At 52.9% G+C, this 19952-nt stretch overlaps 1 protein-coding gene across 1 annotated transcript in view; it reads left to right on the top strand.

Annotated features, from left to right (window-relative positions):
* NOC2L (NOC2 like nucleolar associated transcriptional repressor) overlaps nt 1–19952 on the top strand; it is a 94655-nt gene that overhangs the window by 7891 nt on the left and 66812 nt on the right. The window contains exons 4-13 of the mRNA XM_019511553.1: nt 1023–1199; nt 2796–2976; nt 3664–3774; nt 4594–4714; nt 5644–5734; nt 7692–7770; nt 9413–9523; nt 10699–10812; nt 11325–11513; nt 13998–14137. Of these exons, the coding sequence (XP_019367098.1) occupies nt 1023–1199; nt 2796–2976; nt 3664–3774; nt 4594–4714; nt 5644–5734; nt 7692–7770; nt 9413–9523; nt 10699–10812; nt 11325–11513; nt 13998–14137 (1314 nt within the window). The remainder of the gene's footprint in view (nt 1–1022; nt 1200–2795; nt 2977–3663; nt 3775–4593; nt 4715–5643; nt 5735–7691; nt 7771–9412; nt 9524–10698; nt 10813–11324; nt 11514–13997; nt 14138–19952) is intronic.

Raw genomic sequence — 19952 nt, 5'->3', positions numbered from 1 at the left:
GCAGTGAGCCCCTTTGGGGGCTGTTTTGGGCTGAGCACCCCCTCCAGTGCCAGGGGCATGGGCACAATCCTTGTGCACCAGCTCTCCCCCATGTGTGGGGAAGCCCTGGAGTGTCTGCATGCATGGGCCCCTGGCAGGGGATAAGGGGCTGCAGGCGAAGCGTGGAGCCAGCTGGGCTGGCGGGTGCAGAGATCCCTTCCTGCTGGGCTGGGGTGGCGGTGGGGGCTTGCTGAGAGCACCCGGCATGGTACAGCCCACGGGCAGGTATCAGAGCCCCCTGCCATGCCATGGCCCGCACGGGCACGGGGACCAAGCTGTCGACTCCAGCCAGCATCTTCCAGTGGGATTTCCCACCCCGTGTGGCTGGCAGTTACAAGGGAGAATCTCATGGGCAACTAACCTGGTTATTTTTTTGTGGGGGGGTTGGTTTTAGTGTTTGGATTGCAGGCACTTATTGAAACAGGAGGCCTGTGGGCTTGCAGTTCTCCTTTCTGCGTGGAAGAAAGTGCTGAGAGGTTGTAAGCAAGCCACCTGGTCTGGCCTATGGTGGTATAAGACCGTCCTGCCCTCTGATAGCACTGCAGCATGCCAAGCACTATGCTTTGTGTGTAACCCCATCGGCACAGGGTCAGGGATGGTCCGATGTTATTACCCTGCCATGGTTTTATCCAAAGCTGGCTTTTTGGGAGTGTCTGCTGTGTTACAATCAAACCCCAGTATCTCCCGGACCCAAGGGGCAGTACTTTTATAGGTTAAGAACTGATTTCTTTATCTGCTGTGAAGACCCCTGGTGAAAACTGGCAGGAGCAGGATTTTATCAAGCCCTAAAGTTAGCTGTTTGGATGGTTGTTGACATCCAGATTAAACTTGCTGCTTTTCTTTGGTAAAAACTGGTCATGTTGAATGTTATGGTTTAGTTGGAATGGGCGGGATGTGATATGACATGAAACTGAATTCGGGTGCATTTCAAATCCTGCATGCACTCTTACCCTCTCTCTTTTCTCTCCTCCCTCTGGAACTAGGAAACTCGCGGATCTGAGCATAGATGAATTTTTAACCTCTGGGTTTGAGTCGGAATTTGAAGGTGACTTAGAAGAGACTTTGGAGCTGGCAGAAGAAGGCATTAAAGGGAAGCAAAGCCAGAATGAGGAGGAAGGTGGCAGGAAAAAGAAACCCGTCAAAATGAACATGGCAGAAAAGTAAGAGAGGTTTTTTGTATTTCACATTTCCCCAAATAGTCATTTAACACGTGGATTCTTGTGTTATCCTGAGATGCCCCTCAAAACATTTTCATTTCTAAGCAGGCCAGCATAAATAAGCTCAAAATAGACCTGGTTTGTTCTAGTCAGAAGGCGGGACAGAAACGAGCCAGGATCCCCTTAGCCAGACCGTGGGTCCAAACCTTTAGCCTGTACTAGGTCACATGAAGGTCCTGTCTCTGATACAAATTACAGCTTACTAGGGGACAGCTGTGTTGTTACTGGCTGAGCAGACTTGGTCCTGTCCATAATACGAGTGTAGCATTAAATTAAAGTTGGTTGGAAAAACTCGGGTAGACTTTTGACTCCGTTGCTGCCCTTGACGTTGCAGCACGTTGCATGTGCAATAAGTAGAAGGGCGACTCTTCTATCTGATGGAGTTAAGGGTAGATTTTTATTTTGCTCATTTTACAGTGAAAAGTTCCTGGGATTTTCTTTTTGTGCAGTTCGTAGTGATATACATTGCACCGTTTTTCCCCCCCTAACAGCATTTAATATTTTTCACTGGTATTGCTTTGTTTTAAGGGTGATGTCATATTTTGGCTTGTCTCTACCAAGTTTCCAGAGTACTGCATTTCCCTGTGAATGTCGAGGAAAGCAATCTCTACCTCCCTTTGAAATTTGACTTGATAGCAGAGCCTTCCTGAACAAAGGGTTTTGGCAAGCCATAGAAATGGAAACTGCTTTTAACCCAACACTGATAGGGTTTTTCCAAAACAAACAATGGAAGACTCTCAATATCCAAGGTACTGTAGCTCCAGTTCAGGAGAGCCAATAACTCCAAAACACACTTTCTATCACCTGTATGCACAACTTGGCGTGGTTTGTTTGGGAAAGGTCAAGTGCAGTCTTAGGGTGTGTGTAGACAAAACAGGGTCCCTAAATTGAAGTGGTGAGTTAAATCCCCGTGTCGTGCACACAGCCCGCAGACTTGCCTGCCTCTCTGGTGGGGAGGGGAGGGTGAGCTGCTGGCTGGCGGAGCGGTCCCTGTGCTGTGTGGGGGCTGGGGCTTCCCTCCATGGTGGCAGCAGCCCCGCACAGGCAGCACCCACCCGCAGGCACCCAGCTCAGGCGGTCCCAGTGGGCACCGCAGCCGCGGAGGGAAGCACCAGGCCCCTATGCATCTCGGGCAGGTAGGCTCCAGGGGGGTGGGAAAAAAAACCCATCAGGCTCACCGCTTTTGTTGGGTGGAGCCTGCTTTCCTGGGCTGCTGCCAGGCTGCCTGCAGGGTTTCCTGCAGAGCTGCACAGAGCCCGGTGCTTCACTCCGCAGCTGTAGGGGCAGCAGCCTAAAACTCCTCGAAGGAGTTTTAGTTTGCTGTGCCCCAAGTCATTTAAGGCACATTACGCCGCTGAATTTCCTACAGTGGCTGGAATTAATGCACACTACACCACCAAGGCATGCAAACACCGACACTGTGAAAGCAATACAAGAGCACTTAGCCTGCTTTACAGTGTCGTGTGCACACGTCTCTCATTTCATCTACACGCGGCCTTAGAGCTGGATCAATAACTGGGTGTTACTGCACTTCATCAGGAAAGTGAGGAAGGGGAAGGCATCTGAACACAAGGACCAGCTGTCCCGGCTGAAGGAGAGAGATCCGGAGTTTTACAAGTTCTTGGAAGAGAATGACCGATCCCTGCTGAACTTTGATGACTCGGACAGCTCCGAGGAGGAGGGGGAGAAAGGGCTGCACACGCTCCCTGACACGCTGGAGGTACTGGGCCTGTATGAGAGAGGAAGGGGGCACTTGCAAAAGGCATAAACACTTGTATGAGTTACTGTACAAGGGTTGCATTCAGTTTTGGCTTGTGTGGGTGCAGAGGGCCTAACAGCAGTGGGGAAGTGCCTCCTTGGAAGCCTGTGTGCAGGTCTGCAGGTGGTTAGACTTGTAATGCCGAAATTGGTCATGCATGTAAGGATTCAGTTAGCATTTCTGTAGCCGTGCCAGGCCCTCCCTGATCTCGCAGCCCTTTCCTGTCAGTGAAAGGGCTGAGTGTCCCTGGGATGCAGAAGAGTTGTGTGCACTTTGTGTTTTTTAATATGGAAATGGAGACCTGGAAGGAGTTCCCCAGTGTGAGGCACCCTTACTTTCTACTACCTCACCCTGTAAAGTTCTCTTTTTCCTTACCTGTGTGCCAACCTCCTGGCATGGAACTGTTACAGCAGGTCTCCTGTTAGTCCATCTGAGGCTGCAAGCTCCTGATGGGACTGCGATGTTCCTCTGGGTTTGTGAGGCTGTATTTCCACTGATCTGTCTATAGGCATCGATGAGAGCCAATATTGAAGCCATGAACAATTTATCAGGCTTCCTTCGCAGGGGTGGGGGGTAAAAGGGTGAAGCAGCGAGGAGAGGAGAGCTCTGTGCAAATGGCATCAGACCTGCTGTCTCCAACTGCCATAGGAAGTGAGCGATGATGACGATGACAACGAAGAAGAAACCATGAGACGGAAAAAAGTCGACTTCATCACTGTGAGCTTGAAGATGGTGGAGCAGTGGAAGCAGGCTGCAAAGGTGAGGGTCGGGGGATAGGGTTCTGGGAGGGGGTAGGGCAGAGAGCGCTGAGGGTGCAAGCCCAAGTTAAAATCCCCTCCCAAGTGCAGTGCTGAGACTCTGACTTGGTGCATTGTATTTGGCTGTGTCTCATGCTGCATTTAGTAGCCAAGAGTATGGGCAGCCCTGTCTGTGTTATTCCAGGCCTGCTCCCATCACTGGTTTTGTACTGATACACAATAGTGGTTTATGTACCAAAAGAGCTGCATTGGCATAGCCCCTGTATACACCTGCATCTATAACGGCATAAAGGCTCCTTCACGCCAGCATAGCTTCTCCCCTGCCTCCTGGGGGAGTAAGTTGAGTATAAGAAATTTTTATACCAAACCATACAGGGTTGTACCATTGTGAGGGCACCAGAAGCACTAATGCAGTACCAGCTGCATGTGCAGCCAGGCTGTAAATCATGCCCTGACTTTTATTCTCTCCAGTCTGCCTCTGCCCAGGGCGTCACCTCTTGCTCTTCGTCCTCTCCATAGCTAAGGGCCTGATCCTTTGTGGATGTCAGTGACTGGACTTACAGTCCCCGTGAATGTGTGTTCTGGGCAGGGAATCACGCTGGCACTGTACAACTCTTGGGCTGTATAGACACCTCCTTAGGTTTAGAATACTGTGGGATGTTGCAGGTCACTCTTCCCTCTGTAAAGAGGATTTTGATGTGTCCCTTCCTGGGTCCAGGGCTTTTGAGATGTTTTGACACAAAGCAATAAAAAATGACTAGTAATGAACAAATACAGTTCCTGAGTAGGACTCTCACTTCTCCCTGTTCTTCCTTTCTAGAAGGGGCTGACACCCAAAATCTTCCACGAGATCACTCAGGCCTTTAAAGCTTCCGTGGCAACTACCAAAGGAGATGAGGGTGGAGCCGATCCCAGCAAATTCAAAGTCACGGACAGCGCTGGTGAGAGCTTTGGTTCTGACTAAGGCTGCCCTGACTGGGTCTGTGGGAGGGTTGGAACAAGAGCTTGGGGTTTGGGAGGGTGATGATGAAGCCTTTGAGGACAAAGTTGGGGAAATGGGTGAAAATTAAGCGGGCCAAGTTTATGCACATCCATCCCCTGGAAACTCAGCGGCAGCCTACGGTTCTTTAGGAAAGACCTGGCTGCTTGACAAAGCTGTGTGATGTCCCTGCCGAGAGCCTGCCCCTGAAGCAGTGCTGCGTTTGAGACAGTGCTAGGCCCCTCTCTCCACTCCAGCAGCCCTCATCCAATACTGTCATGTCTACAATTCCTTGTCAGTGCCTCCACCTTGGCAGCATAGCCAGTCCACCCCAAGGAGGGCCAGTACACTGTTCCCAAGACACGTAACCAGCACAAAGAGAGGGCCGTCAGTCCCTGTCAATGGCTGGACTTGGCTGCTTTTGATTCAGTGTCTGTCTACTCTTGGCAGTCTGTCCTCAGGCCTGCTTGGCCACAGGAAGCTCAGAGGGCAGTGCTAGGCTGGTGACCTCTCGAAGGAACCTTCTGCCAGCCTCGCTCAGTCACCAGCTGAGCTGCCTGTTCCACTCTTGTCATTGCCTTCCAGACCTGATGCCATCCCCAACTGTGGCAAGGCAGGGTTTGTTGAGCCTCAGCAGCCCCTATCACCCCTTTTTTTTTGCTCAGTGTGGGGTTTGTACACCTCGCATTCTCCTCTCGGGAGGAAAAACCCAGCAACCCTCTTTTCTAATTCAATACAGCTCATAGGACAAACATACTGTCTGCAGCCATTGCTTTAGAAAAGCTGGGTGAACTCTGGGGGTGGCATCCTGCTTATTTATACTGCAGTAGCACTGGGGAGCCTGAGTCCCAGACTTGCAAATACTTTACCATCCCATTCTCTTCTGTCCAGTGTTCAACGCTCTGGTGTCTTTTTGCATTCGGGACCTCTTTGGCCACCTGCAGAAGCTGCTTCAGGTGAAGGTGCTGAAAGACAAATCCAAGTAAGTTGAGTGCTTCTTCCCTGTACCGAAGGGCATTGCCTGGACTTATTTTGTCTTGTAACCTGCCTATCTGGAAGTCTGTTCATGGGCTTCTTATCCCCAATCCTCAACCCTCCTGAAAAGGGGAATAGCTCCTGAAGACCAGATTCCAGAGTCCTGTACCAGGTGGGCATCCACCATCCTCATGTACCAGCATGGGGACTTTCCTCCTGTCCAGGCATGCTTTGAGGCATCTGAGGTCCTATTGTGAGGAAGGGGAAGGTGGTTTGCAGCTGTCCTGCTTGCCCTTGAGGCATGTGACTTTACAGCAAGCCAACCCAGTGCTTTAGCTGTTTATTGCTGCTAACGCCTTAGGCCCCTGAGCCTGAAGCATGGCAGGCTGGAGCTTCCTTGTGTGACCCGGTCAGCGTTAGCTCATGGGTGAAATGGAGAATAACAATGAGCAACTGGGCGAACAAGGGTACAATTAATCCCTTTCTCCTAAAAGCTGGCCTGGGTCCAAGATCTCCGCATTGCATTCCTGGCCCCGGTCATCTGACTCGCCTGGAGAAGGGAGAGCATCTGACTTGCATGCACAGTTTAGTGCTCTCAGATTGTGGCTAGCAGCTAAACAGCCATGGCCTGAGGTTGTGTCTGGTGCCCCTAGATGCTCAGGGTCTGCACTGGGAGGGTAGAACTGTGTGGGTCACTGGGGCAGCAGGAAGCAGTGCTGGAGGCTGGGTCAAGAGCAGATTTGGCTGTGAGTCTGTGCTGACCTAGTGCCACAGTGTGGTGGTCGGGATGGGGCAGCTGGAACTAAAGGCCAGGGCCTTCTAGGGAGTGGTGAGATCCTCTACCGCACTATGCAAGCTGTGGGGGGTTATGGTGGTTTCCCCCTCAGCCAGGCTACAGTCATCTATTCTCCCTGTCCTGTTCCAGCTGGAGACTGTTCTCATCTTGTCGTCTTACCTTCAACTCTTGCCATATTCATTGTAGTCCACCCCAGAGGTGGCTGCATTTAAGCTGGGGCTAGAGCCAAGCCAGGCGCTCTCCTTAGTTTTGGAAAGTGCATTGTGGTCCAAGGGAGTCCCTGCCAAATATTATGGGAGGTGGGATGGGTGAAGCACCTTGCTGGCCTATGTGAAGTGTAGATCCCAGTTCCTGTGCTCAGGCTATGAGGTGGTCACAGTGGGGAACAGCTCCTTCTCCTGCCTAGTAGGCCTGAGCAACACAGATCATGTGTCAAATCACACATCTCTACTATTAACGAAAACCAAATGCTGCTTTCAAGTAATGGCCCCAGCAGTGTCTGCACAGAAGGTAAATGAGGCCTGTACCAGAGCTGTCAGACACCTTTACCTTCCACTTTATTTCAGTAACTCTTCTGTCAGGCAGGCTACACCACAGCACTTTGCTCTTACAGCTGTTCCTGGCATCCCCTCTTGCAGCACCATGTTGAGGGCAAGGCCTTGTTCCTTCATTTTAATGGGAATCTGATGCCTCCATGGCCCCCTCGCCTGGCTGAACAGAGCATGCTGGTTGCCTAGGAGTTTCCAGCTGATGGATGTCAGAACAAATCATCCCCCCTCTCATTATGAGAGAACTTTTTTTCTTGTTCAGCCCCAAAATGGAGACTCAGTGATACCAAAACGTTTTGCAGATTAGCCTTGGTTTTGCCAAATAGCAGCAGGAGGCGATGGTGGGGGGTGGATTTGAACAAGTAGTGGGGAATCTGAACATTTGTTTTAACGCTTTGAGAATAAGAGGTTGAGTTTTCAGCTGGCAGCAGCTTTCCCCGCTGAAGCTTCCCTTGCATTAATTTAATGAAAGCCCTTTAAAACAAACGCAGCCAAAAGGAAATGTGTTCTTTGACCCCGAATGAACCTTTTTCCATGACTTCTTGGTTGTTACTGATTGCTTTTTTGCTTCAAACCATGCTGCTTTCCTTGCTCTCAACCCAGCTCTTGCTTATTTCCAGGCTGGTGCTGCCCTCAACCAGCCCGTTCTGGGCCAAGCTGCGACTGGATATCAAGATGTACCTGAGCTGCACTGTCCAGGTAAAGGCCCCGGCTGTGGCTGTGCTGTTGAGAGGTCCTGGGATTCCTTTTACAAACAGCCTCATGTTTGGGGCATCATGGATTGAGGAACAAAGCAGACAAATGTCTGACTTGCCACTGACGGCCCCTTTAAAATGAGCCAGTTAATGGAGCAGATGTTTGCGGCGTCATTTGCTCTAATTGCCCAAACCCAGTTTCTCTGTGTAAGGAGATTCCCGGAGAGACAAGGATTTCCATCTTTAGCTGCTGTCTTCCAATCAGCTCCAAAGGAGGGACGTAGATAGGTTTTCGCTGTCCTCTTCTGCTGCCCACAGTGGTGTCCATTTGCTAGGGGGCATCTGGGCATGTCTCCCTGCTGACTCCCTGCCCAAACAGAAGCCCCTGGTGTTGGCAGTGCCTTGGACTCCTCTTTTCTCTAACTGTGGCGTGAGAGAGAGCTTTTTTTTTTTAATAATTGACCTAACTGAAGTCCCTGGCTTTGATGAAAGGGTGACAGGGATCCATCCCAGCTGACCACCTGGCTCATCTCTTGGACCTTTCTGGCTTTCATTTCTCACCTGTGGAACCCAGTTAGGCAGAAGCAGTTTAAGACACTGTCCCTGTTCCTGAGTCTCCCCCACTAGTGTTTTGGGGGTTTAATGACTGTCCCTTCCTACCCTCAAACTTGCAAAGAGGTTCCAGTTGGCAGACTGAACCTCACATCTGCCCTGCCTCATTCTACCTCATTAAAAGCTCCCACCTATGCTGGGTTATTCACGTTTAGATTTCCAAGTGTGGCATCCTTGTACATTCAATGCTGCAATTTCTACCCTCCTCCCCCAAAGGCTGGGAGAAGCCAACATGCCATTTCATCCTGCACCCCCACAGCGTGACAGAGAGGGGGGGGTTGTCATTTGTGATGGGTAGAGTGCTCACCCTTCAGTGGAAATGTCGGGGAAGCAAAGCCAGGGAGATGGGATGAGAGTGCCAGCGTCCTTCCAGACTGGAGGCGGGTGGGATGACTTGCCACAAAATCCCCATCTTGTTCGCGGAGCCGTTCCCTCCAGGGCCTGGGCCTACTGTGAGCAGCCGATATGAGGATTGCAGCCAGCGCATGGGAGCTCTGGTGCAGGGCAGGTGACAGGTGTCTTGAGCACCTGCTCTGTCCCCATGTATGCACCCGCCTGCCACTGGTTTTTCAGGCTGTGGATGATTTCCCTGTCCCATGGCTGTTTGAAGGCCTCAGAGGCTCAGCAGGGCAGTGGCTCTGCTCAGTCCTGTCTAGCCACCAAGTAGATGAGAGAAGTATTAAGGGGAAGAAGTGTTTCCTGTAGTGGTTTTTTGGGGCTCTGAACTATGCCGGCAGCAGGTTAAATAGTTTCCCAAACTTCTGTGGCTTTAAGCTCTTGAAACAGAAGCAAACTCCTCACCTGGGAGTGGTTTCCACTGGGAGAGAGCAGAGGGTTTGATGTTCAGTTTTCCCTGAGGAAGTGTCTGCATGGCAGCGAGGAATGTGTCCCCAAAACCAGGAGTTGGGTATCGTACCAGTTGTGCCTCTGTGGCAATGGTGGGATGTGGCTGTCTGACGCATGCATGGGAAGGAGTGGGTGGGGGTGACAGCCCCCAGGCCTGACTGGGCTGTTGCTGGATCTGCCTCTTGCAGCTCCTGTCCTGCTTGACAGAAGCCTCCGTGGGAGCCGCGGTCCTGCAGCATGTGAACACCATCGTGCCTTATTACCTGTCCTTCCCCAAGCAGTGCCGCATGCTGCTCAAGGTAAGTCTATGCATAGACATTACTGAAGTCAGGCCCTGGGGGGTCTCCTTCATCCATCCCTTCCCCTGCCTTGGACCTCTCATGGCCTTTAGGATTTGGGCTGTATCCCAGGATGAAGCAATCTCATGGCTGCCCCTACTCCATGTCTGGCTGCTCTGCCCGGCTGTTCTTTTGGTCCCACGAGGCCAGTAACTCCCCGTCCACGGTTCAGGGTTGTGACATCGGCAAAGAGCCACAGGTGATATCAGTGTTGTTTTGAACTGGATGTATCGGATGCACTTTTGCTTCAATCATGGATAATACAGCAGTATCCTGTTGGGCTGTGCATGTGTTAACTAATGCCCTGGAGTTTTTTCTTTTGAATGGGAGTGTGTTTGCCCCTGTTTCCCTAGTGGCATACAGAGTGCTGGGGCTCTGTGGTTAACACTGACAGCTTGTTTGGCTCCTAGACCTCCCTGTTTTAAGCTCATGGTTATCACTAAGTAATGATGCCAGCCATGGCACTGAGAGAGTGGGCACTACGCCTTTGTGCCCCCAGTTAATTTTTACGATGCATGGCACTGCCCCCATGCTCACCCCAGAGGGTCCCAGAAATAGTACAGAAGAGCTGCGTGCCTCTGAAGCACGGGTACAGGAATGGCAGCATTCAGTCTGTGTGTGTGCTAGCGCTCGACTCGGGGGAGCTGGGGGTGGAATATTTTTACAGCAACTTAGTCACAACTGCTGATCACTTTGCAGCAACAAAGCATGGGTGGGGGCGTGGATCACAAGAGGGGGGCAACTGGTGATGTGAAACATCTTCCAAGGCTGTAGTGTGGTGTGTGAGTGGGGTGGGAATGCTGTCTGGGTGGCGATGTGTTGCCCCGAGATCACTTAGGTCTTGTGTTTCAAGGCCTCTGTTGAGTGCTGCAGCCAGGAAAGAGCTGCTTCCTCGGCAGCGGGAACGAGAACCTTGGTGGAGATGCCAGCCTCCCCCCCATCCCTGTTTCAGGCAGGATACTGAGCGTGCACTGGGGGTGTTGCCTGGGATTGGAGCCCCATCATGCCAGATGCTGTGCAAGTGTGGCCCCTTTTCCCTCTCCAAACCCCAGAGTGAGGAAGCCCTCTGGCCTCTTTATCAAGACAGGAACTTGTGCATTGCTTATGTGTCCCCCTTTTGTTTCCCTCCTCCCTAGCAAACCATCCATCTGTGGAGCACAGGGGAGGAGACTGTGAGAGTCTTGGCCTTCCTGGCGCTGAGCAAAGTCTGCCGGCACAAAAAGGAGCTCTACCTGAACCCGGTGCTCAAGGTAGTGGCGAGGTTTGCTCTGTAGGTCGATTGTGATTTCTCTGCCTCCCAGGGCATGACGGGCGAGCCGTCAGAGTTGTGTGCTGCTGGGATGTGCCAGAGGAGAGGCTAGATGGCATGCTCACTGCTGTTTATGGTCAGAAATCCTCTGTGCCCGTGGTGGCAGGGACAGAGAGCAGCCAGGCCACTGGGCACCTGAGGAAAAGGAATTTTGTTTCTAGGGAAATGGACTTGTGCATTGCACAGACCAATCCCAAGGCTGGCACGATGCATTCATGGCTGGGAGGCCCTAAGAGGGCACTCTTGCTCACTTCTGTGGACCCAGCTGTAGTCTTGTTGGCAGAGCTGTGGCAGGAAACGCTGGTTTTGCCTGCTTAGCAGTCTCCAAGGCTGTCTTGATCAGATTTTCCTGAGCAGTGCCATGCCAGAAACCCTGCTGTGCCAATGGCCTCACTGAGAAATGCCCCTCCTCCGCCCAGCTCTGTTCTGACCCCGGGTGCCTTCTCCTTGCAGCAAATGTACATCGCGTTTGTGAAGAACTCCCGCTTCACCTCCCCCAACGCCCTCCCCATGATCAACTTCATGCAGCGGACCCTGGCAGTGATGTATGCCCTGGACACCCACGTGTCCTACCAGCATGCCTTCATCTACATCCGCCAGCTGGCCATTCACCTCCGCAGCGCCATGACAATGAAGAAGAAGGTGGGTAGCAGGTTCTGCAACTGTGCACTTGTACCTCAGGGTGTGGGGACGGGGAGGGGTATTTCATGAGCTGCCCTAACACACCTATGACTGGGTGGGTGAGCTTGAGTGGCCTGTGCTGTGTCTTGTATCCTGGACAGCCTAAGATGCAGTGGGCCGAGGGGAGAGGTAAACTCGTGGCCTCTCCTTCAGTGCTTCTGCTTGCTCTTGGAGAGGTTGCTCTGGCTGAGAACTGCCATCAAAATGCCTCTTCTCTCTACAGCCAGAAGCTGCCCCCCAGCAAACTGAGCTGGGCTCTTTCAACAACTCTGCTACAGGCAGGCCGCTGTGCTTCCCTGGCTGTAGCACAGCTGTATAGGGGAATGGTGTCCTGCCCCTGATCCAGTGACTCTCTCACCCCAAGCTCAGTAGATCCTGGTGGATCTTCTCCCACACCAGACACTTCCTCCTGTGTGTAGTGGGAGTGTTTTAAATGCCTAGCAAGACCCCTGAGGAGAGAAGATCATGAGCCTGTGGCCCTCCAGCAGTGTCAGCCTGGCAGATCAACCCTACCTGCTCAGCACCGTCAGTGAACTCCCCTGAGCAGAGCAACTACATCCCTCTGGGGCAGCCTTGATTTGGGCTATTTCCCATCTGACCTGCCCGTCTGGCATCAGGTTGCCAATTCAGCCCTCACAGCGGACAGGAAAATGAACCCCTGTTGACTTATGAGTTGTTAACGCTCGTGTCCCGTGGGACTGGTTACTGCATAAATCTCTTGGGCATTCAGGCTGGGGGTGAAACCAGGCAGAGAGGAACAGCGTCTGGGCTTAATGGGATTGTGTTAGCTTCCCACACCTCTCCCCTGAACAGGTAGGACCCAAAGCCATTTGATTGCCCAGAGGGCTTGAGGGAAGCTGAAACCACACTAATGCGGCCAATGCACACACATCCCCACAATGAGTTGATTGGTTTAAAATGAACAGGGTGATGCTGGAGGGTGGATTAGGGGCCGTTGACAGGTCTGCATGGCTTGAATGGGAGGCTGGAGCACACGATCCTGACATGTTCAGTGAGGAATGACCTTTGGAAAGTGCCCAGGAAAGCAGAGTGAGCCTGGAGCGCTAAACCATTACCTCAGCTTCAGCGTAGGTTTCTGGGTCATGATAGTCAGCACTTCACCCCCTCACCCCTCTCAAGGGACTGGTCCCAGTGCCCCCGGGGGAGAAGTGTGGAGCCCAGCGCCTGTGCTGGGGGCAGCATTGGGAGGCCTTAACACTTGGGGTCCTTGTTGAGCTCTCCCAGCTTGGTGGGTCTGTGCCTGCAGGTGGAGAAATTCCTCATGGGACTTCAGGGGTTTTCACTTGGGAGGAAAATGCTAGTGAAAGGGCTGTTTCCGTATGGGGGTTTGATTCCCCTGAGACCGTCCACAAGTAGAGTGCAGACGGAGGCAGGGGAAGCCATCCCTTACTTGCTTTGAAATGTTAGTAGAAGTCTTTGTCCCATGCTGCCTGGTCGTATTGCTTGTGATGGACAATGCAGCCTGCCATGCTGCCCATGTTAAACCCAAGCACGACCCCTGGCCTTGTCTCTTCTAGTTATCCTGAAAGCATTGGGCTGAGGTAGAGAGGGGACTTGCTCTCAGCCTTGCTTTGTCTTGCTCTTGGCTTTGTTGAGAGCAGGCTGTCAGTGGGGGATCCATGCCAAAGCATGGGAGTCAGGGCTGCGAGACAGCTCTCCCCCCCAGGAGGAGTCCGTGCTGGACTGGCCAGCTGTAGCAGCGTGACATGTTCTGGTGGTGAAGGCACCTTGGAGCATACTAGCAAGGGATGATCCTTATACACCATTTCAGGGGAGTAAAGCCCCCTGGTGGCAGAAGCTGGCCACCACACTGCTTTTCCAGCCGATTTTCCTATTTCAGCCGATTTCAGGGTAAAGGGGTTTCGTGCACCGTCTGGGAGCAGACACAGATTTGGTGGATAGCGGAAAGGAGAGGCAGGTCCTGGCAGGTTCTGCTGTCTAGCTATCCAGGTTTATTTCTGTGCCTTGCTGTGTCCAGAGACTTGGAAGGAAGTCTGCTAGGTTGCGAAAGAGGCACCTCCCAGCCTGGCTGTTGAAGGAGGACTGGGGCCATACCCATTTGCTGGTAAAAGGAAGGTTCCCCAAGGCTCCTACACGGTCTGGCTCTGTGAGGGGCCAGGTGTTCAATAGAGGTGCTGCGTGCCTGAAGGAGACCTGCCAAAAAGCACATTGCACGTGGTGTTATCTTCCCTCCAAATAACAGCTAGCACCACACAACCACCAGACTTCATTTCTTGCAGTCTCTTGAACTCTGAGCCAGCACCTTCCCCGAGCCTGCCATCAATAACCCACTGCTGTCCTAGCCTGGGTCAAAACTGCAAGTTTCCTGGCTCTGTCTGCATGGCAGCCTGGCCATCTGCTGTCAAATCCAGGTGTGACCCATGCCTCTTTTTCCAAGCCTGTGTTCCTGTCCGCCTTCTGCAGGAGAACTACCAATCTGTCTACAATTGGCAGTACGTCCACTGCTTGTACTTCTGGTGCCGGGTCCTGAGCACGATCTACCCCAGTGAGATCCTGCAGCCACTCATCTACCCTCTGACCCAGGTCATCATTGGTTGCATTAAGTAAGTAGGCCTGGCTTACAGGGATGCCGTTGTTATTCTGCCTTCTGTGGAAACCCGGTCGCCTGGGGCATGGACAGGAATGAGGGATATGTTCGGTCTATATGGATTTAATCCTATGTTGTCAGGGCTGGCTTGGGGAGGTATCATGTATGGAAGTGCATCAAATAGAAATGAGGGACTGATGTGTTGCCTGCCCTTACTGGGGCTTACATCTGAAAAAAAAGCAGCTCCCCTGGTAGCCATGATCACTGAGCAGTCAATATCCGTGGCTGAGCAGGATGGAGGGCAGGGAAAAGTGATGTGTAGCAGTCAGATAAAGGCATGAGCCAAGCTACCTGTCCAGCCAGACTTCCTTGGGGTGGGAGCTGCATTGGCTGCTGCTGCAAAGCTTCCAGTGCCATCCAGCCCCTCTGCAGTAAGGTACATGAGTGAGCTGGGCTTGAGTCAGCAACCAGCAGAGCTGCGCTCCTGAAAGGCCAAGTACAGGAAAGGGAAGCCATGATTCGATTGCCTCGGCTGGGCTGCAGCTGTTGCTCACCAAATTGCGAGCACAGGGCATTCCTGATACTCAGAGGTGCTTTCTGGGATGACTACAGCAGTACCAGCCCAGCTGTACTCCTAGTCAAATGGCTTCTTTCATGAGCCTTCAAGAGAAGCCAAAGGAGACGGTGCTTATTATGGCACCCCAGTCCATGAAGCAATCCTGCCTGATCTTTGCCACTGCAGGGCAGAGGGATGGAAGTAATTCTGCATCTGTGTCTTGCTGTTGTGAGGGGCTGGCCTGGGAATCTGAGCAATGGGAACCTATTTTCCCCTTTTCCGAGGGCTCTTGCACTGTGTTGTCACCTTCGGCTTTATTCTCTGCACCCTGCACCGCAGCAGCTGTCTCAGCCAGCTCGGAGCCCAGGCAACATCCTGAATGCCTCTTGGGAGGTGCTAGACACTTTGTCCTGCCCCTGGATTGAGGCCTAATCCTGCCAAGTAGCCCTGCCTGGCAGTATGGGTTTCTAGGCTGAGTTCCCTCATGCAGGTTCCCCTCCCTGCTGGCTCTGCAGCTGCTAGCAACTGCTAACCCCAGCGTCTCTGCTTGTTCTTGCTGGCATCAGCAAAGATGCTTGTGGACAGGAAATGGAAGTAATCACCGTAGAGCCGGAGGGTTTCTCTTGCATTAGAGGCTCGAGGGGAAGGTGGAAGTATTGCTAGCAAATGGTAACTGGTAAAATCAATGGGGAAGAGTTATTTGCTTGCCCAGTGTCATGCAGAGGCTTGCAAATGACAGAGAGCGACAGGAACTGTGTCCTGCCTTGTAAAAGCAGGACTGAGTTGCATCAGTGCTAATAGTTCCATATCAGTGTCGTTTTGCACGTGACTGTCTGTGCAAAAGGTAAAAGTTGCGGGGGTGTAATGCAGCAGCATAGGACGAGGTGATGGGAACTGTTTCTAGGAGAAGAGGGATTTATATGTTGGCTGGAACTCCTGGTATTTTCCATCCTGATAGAAGACCCTGACGATAGCGCTGCAGCTGATGGGGTCTTCTCTGCACAGTGATACTGTCAGTGCTGGGCATGTGCCGAGTCCTTTGACTTGGGACATGACCAAGAGATGCTGCTGCCTTTCTAGGAAACGGAGAGCTGGAGTAGGTGGTTTCTCTCTCTTTACTGTCTAAACTCTGTTCTCCAAGGGCCAGGGGTATGGTTCAAAGCCTGCTGAAATTTGGGAAGAATCTTTCTAGTGATTTCAGTGGCCATTGGGTAAAGCAGGTCACTGAACCATCCCCTACAATGCAGCCACTTCTGGGGTTGAACATCAAAGTAGCACAGCAGTGTGAAGCAGTTAGAGCAGGAAGTGGCGTACATGGCTAGCCCCCTTGTTGTCTGAGCTCTGTGCCTCTTCTCCGTGAATCTGAAATTCCTGCCCCCCAGCTCTGATTAGCTCCTGGGTTTTGGTGCCCTCAGGGGTTTGAGGCAGCCCTTGTGCTGCAAGCTGCTGAAAGTATTAGGAGAACTGGAGATGCCCAGTCTAATGACATGCTAGATGTACACCTTGCTGGGGTCGTTTGACCCCAGTACTCTTTCCTGCCACGGCAGGGGGTCGGACTTGGTGATCTACTCAGGTCCCTTCTGACCCTAGAAACTATGACACAGGGCAGCTGTGGTGTCTCTGCCTCATTTTCAAGTACCTCTTCTTGTAAGAAACTCTCTCCGGGGAAGGACTGCAGCCCTGGGAGCACAGTACTCCATCGTGGGCAGAGGCCCTCTTTGACACCTCCCTTTTCATGCCCTGCTCCCATCCCAGTACCAATCCAGGGCAGCCTTGTGTTGCTGCTAGACTCAGTTGGGCTGTCCTACCAGGTATCGTGGTGCCCTGATCACTGCCTATCCGGCAGCCTCTTATCCTGTATTTAAGCACCTGTCAGGATGAATCGGTGTCAGCAGGAGGTAGTGTTGCTATGGTGCTGCTTCCCTCCCAAGAGGGGAGGGCTCACGGGGGTTGTCCAAATGGGCTGTTGACAGCAGTGTCTCAGAGCTCCCCGGTTGCTGCTGGGTATGCTGAGCCTCTATTTGGTATTGTCGGTGTGCTGGTGGAAAGCGGGCCCTGGCTAGGAGGTTTGGGGCAGCCCAGGGGCTATTCTCTCTCACTTCCCCTGACTTCCAGTACCCCAGAGGGGCACAGTCTTCTGAAGCCCCAGGGCTTCTACCACCGCTGCATTTGTCCTGTGGCAGTTCAAAACGCAGTATCGACCATTAGGAATTCACGTCTATGTAGCTGGTCACCATGAGTCAACCATGGCAGAAGCAAGCCTTCCAGCATTTAAGATTGAGTTGTTGTACATTAATGTGGGAGCAGCTGTAGAGCGCAACAGAGAAGAAGACCCTTTGTGCAAGGTGCTGTACGGGCACCAGGTAGAAAGCAGGGCGGGCCTCAAGTTGCTTATCATCTGCATAAATGGGATGAGACAGACTTGCCCACCCTTTTGTGCAAATGAAGTAGGGAGAGATGGAGTGACTTGCCCAGGGTCAGACAAGAAGTTAGTGGCAGAGACAGGAACTGAACCCATATCTCCAGAGTCTAGCTCCAGTGCCTTATGCACATGCAGTGAGGGGCATTCCTGACACTACTGCCTTCACTTGTCTCCCTGTGGATAGCTGAATTTGACAGGTATCGGGTAAAAATGATATGGTAGAATCGGGGTCCCCACTCCCTGCCCTCGCACCTTTATGTTTAGGGTCACTCTCCTGACCTCCCCCTTCCCTTGGTTTGGGGTTTGAAACTGCTGGCTGTAATGGGTATGTGTCAGTGACCGACACAATCCGATCAGCTGTGTAGCCAGATTCTGGGCTTGCAGATGCAGCCTGGCCAGGCTTCGTATGCTGAGTGGGGAAGGAGATGCTCAGGGTAAAGGGGGCATAAGGGTCCCCTCCCACCACACGCAGCATCCTGCTGCGGCTGCAGGGCCCTTGCTGTCCTGCTGACAAGTTGAGGCAGGTTTCCACTTGTCCAGGCACATCCATCAGCTGTCTGGGGCCATGGGGAGGTGAACGTGACGGGTCCCAGGGAGAGCAGCAGCGTGACACTTGCAGTGTTCAGAGCCCCTGGCCATGACGGTCATGAGTCCGCAGTGAGACAGCACTGGGCTCTGGGGTTGGAGGGCGATGAGAGAAAAGAGCCCCTCTTTTCTTCTTTGGTGAGCCCCCAGCCATGCATCCCAAGCTGGGTGCAATAGAAGGTGGACAGTTGTCAGCAAATCCATGTTAAGGGGAGAGGCACAGTGTGCTAGAGCCTGGGGTCCCAGTATTCCCCCTTCCTTGCCCTTGCTAGAGCTGCACTAACAGATGCAGAGCCACAGGTTTTGCTGCCCCTGTTGCAACTCTGTTTAGAGCAATGGGGGATGCTGGCAAAAGCAGCACTAAATGCTCATTGCAGGCTGCAGAAGGATAGATGGGGCTTGGGTGAGGCAAGGCCAAGGGTATACACAACTGTCAGCAAGGACCATGCCACCACATGCCTCCATCTATTCCCTCCACCCCTTCCTTTTGGGTAGCACTGGCCTGCATTGGACTCCCATGTGGGCCGTATTTAACCTGCACTCTAGCATGCCCATAGGCTTCTTCAAACAGCATCGTTATCTCAGTCAATGGAGGGATGCAGGTCTTGAATTCTGCATGTGTGGGGCCAGGGACTTACCAGGGACAGGGCGGGAGTGACAGTCACTTCAGCCTTCAGGAGGTGTGTGTGTGCGCGTGCTAGACACACACATGGTGCCAGGTCCTCTAGCTCTGTTGGTGGCACAACACCCCCTGAACATCAGCTTTGGGAAGGGGGGTGGTAATGGAGTCTCCCTTTTGCACCCTGCTTTTGGTGGGTTCCTGCCCCATTGCTCGCAGGTGCGACCAGGGCAGAAGGAGCTGTAGGGCTGTGCCTCAGATTAAGCTCCTGTATGAGCAACTCCTTCATCAGCCATGTGGCTTCAAAACTCGAACCAGCCGTTCTCAGTGTGAGGAAGGAGTCCATAGCAGTGGGCCGTGCTCCTGCCTACTGCCCAGCACGAAGCTGCCACTTCTGGGAATTAGCCCTGAATCAGTTTGGCGTGCCAGGTTGGACGCTGAACTTTGTTGAGCCACAGACATGGGATTGCAAAGAGCCTACCTGACCTAGACAGCCTTGACCAGAGCACAGTCAGGGAGAGTAATATGACGGAAGGGGCTCCGGGGTACTTCCCAGGCATCCCCAGTGGGCTTACACGGCCCACCACCGCTTTGTGGGCGCACTGCATCCCCCACACTGGCTCCAGGGTGCTGCTTGCTGCATTCGCCTCCAACTTCAGCATAGATGTAGGCCTGCAAATGCCAAAGCACAGGTCCCAGGAGAGCTGGGTGAGACTGCACCCGCTGGGCTGGAGGAAAGTTTCTGGGAGGGGAGTGTGAGCTCTTCCATCTTCAAGGCCGTTCTGTGTGCCACCCACATGGGCCACCTTACTGGGGGAGCAAGGGCTTGGGAGTGCACTAAGATCTGGCCACCATGAGCACGTGGCCTCAGAAGAGGCTGCATGAATGGGGTTCTTCATGGGGCTTGTGCCTTGTACTTGGGGAGCAGGGGATATAGGCATGCTCTACCTTCCTCAGAAGACTAAAAGCATCCTTTCCCTTCTGGCCTTGGGGTGCTAGGTTGCTTGTCAACATCTCTTGCAACCCCCATGGCATCGGAGTGGGTTAAGCTCAGCCTTTTCTCGTGATAAATGCCTCTTTCTTGGTTCTTTGCTTTCCGTCTGCCAGAAGGTGGCACTTTGCTCTAGCAAAAGAGCCGGCAGACGGAGACGGAGCTGGGCGGGGGGGTGAGGGGGCACCCGCCTGTGTGTGGGAGGGAGGCGATCAGCTCCTGCCGCTACACCAGCTCGTTACATGAGGGGACTGGGGAGAAATTACCATCCGTTGAAGCTTTATTGCTCCAGGCAGGGACCAAGGCAGAATTTAAAATGTGCTTAAACAAGATAACTAGTAGCAGAGGGCTGCCTGCTAACATCAAAATTAGCTCCCTCGTTTTCTCGCTCCCGCTCCCCCCTCCTCGCCCCCGTCACTTCTCCAGTGTATAAAATGCATTAAAAATGCATTTAAAAGGGTGTGATGGAGAAATGGGTCCTGCGTGGCTGGAATGGGCATGTGATTGGGAGCAGGTGGGATGCACTTCGCAGGCAGGGAGGTGATGTGGGGGCTGGCGGGGGGATGAGCAGGCACTGGGGGAGTCCCTGTTCCCCCGAGCGCCGCAAGGAGTGACCAGGAACAACGGTCACAAGCTGGTGGAGGGAAGGTTTAAGTTG

This window comes from Gavialis gangeticus, unplaced genomic scaffold (genome assembly GCF_001723915.1).
Source record: "Gavialis gangeticus isolate Ggan-Ray unplaced genomic scaffold, GavGan_comp1, whole genome shotgun sequence".
Classification (NCBI taxonomy): Eukaryota; Metazoa; Chordata; order Crocodylia; family Gavialidae; genus Gavialis; species Gavialis gangeticus.
The sequence above is the reverse complement of the archived record's forward strand: the minus strand, read 5'-3'. Positions and strand labels throughout refer to the sequence as shown.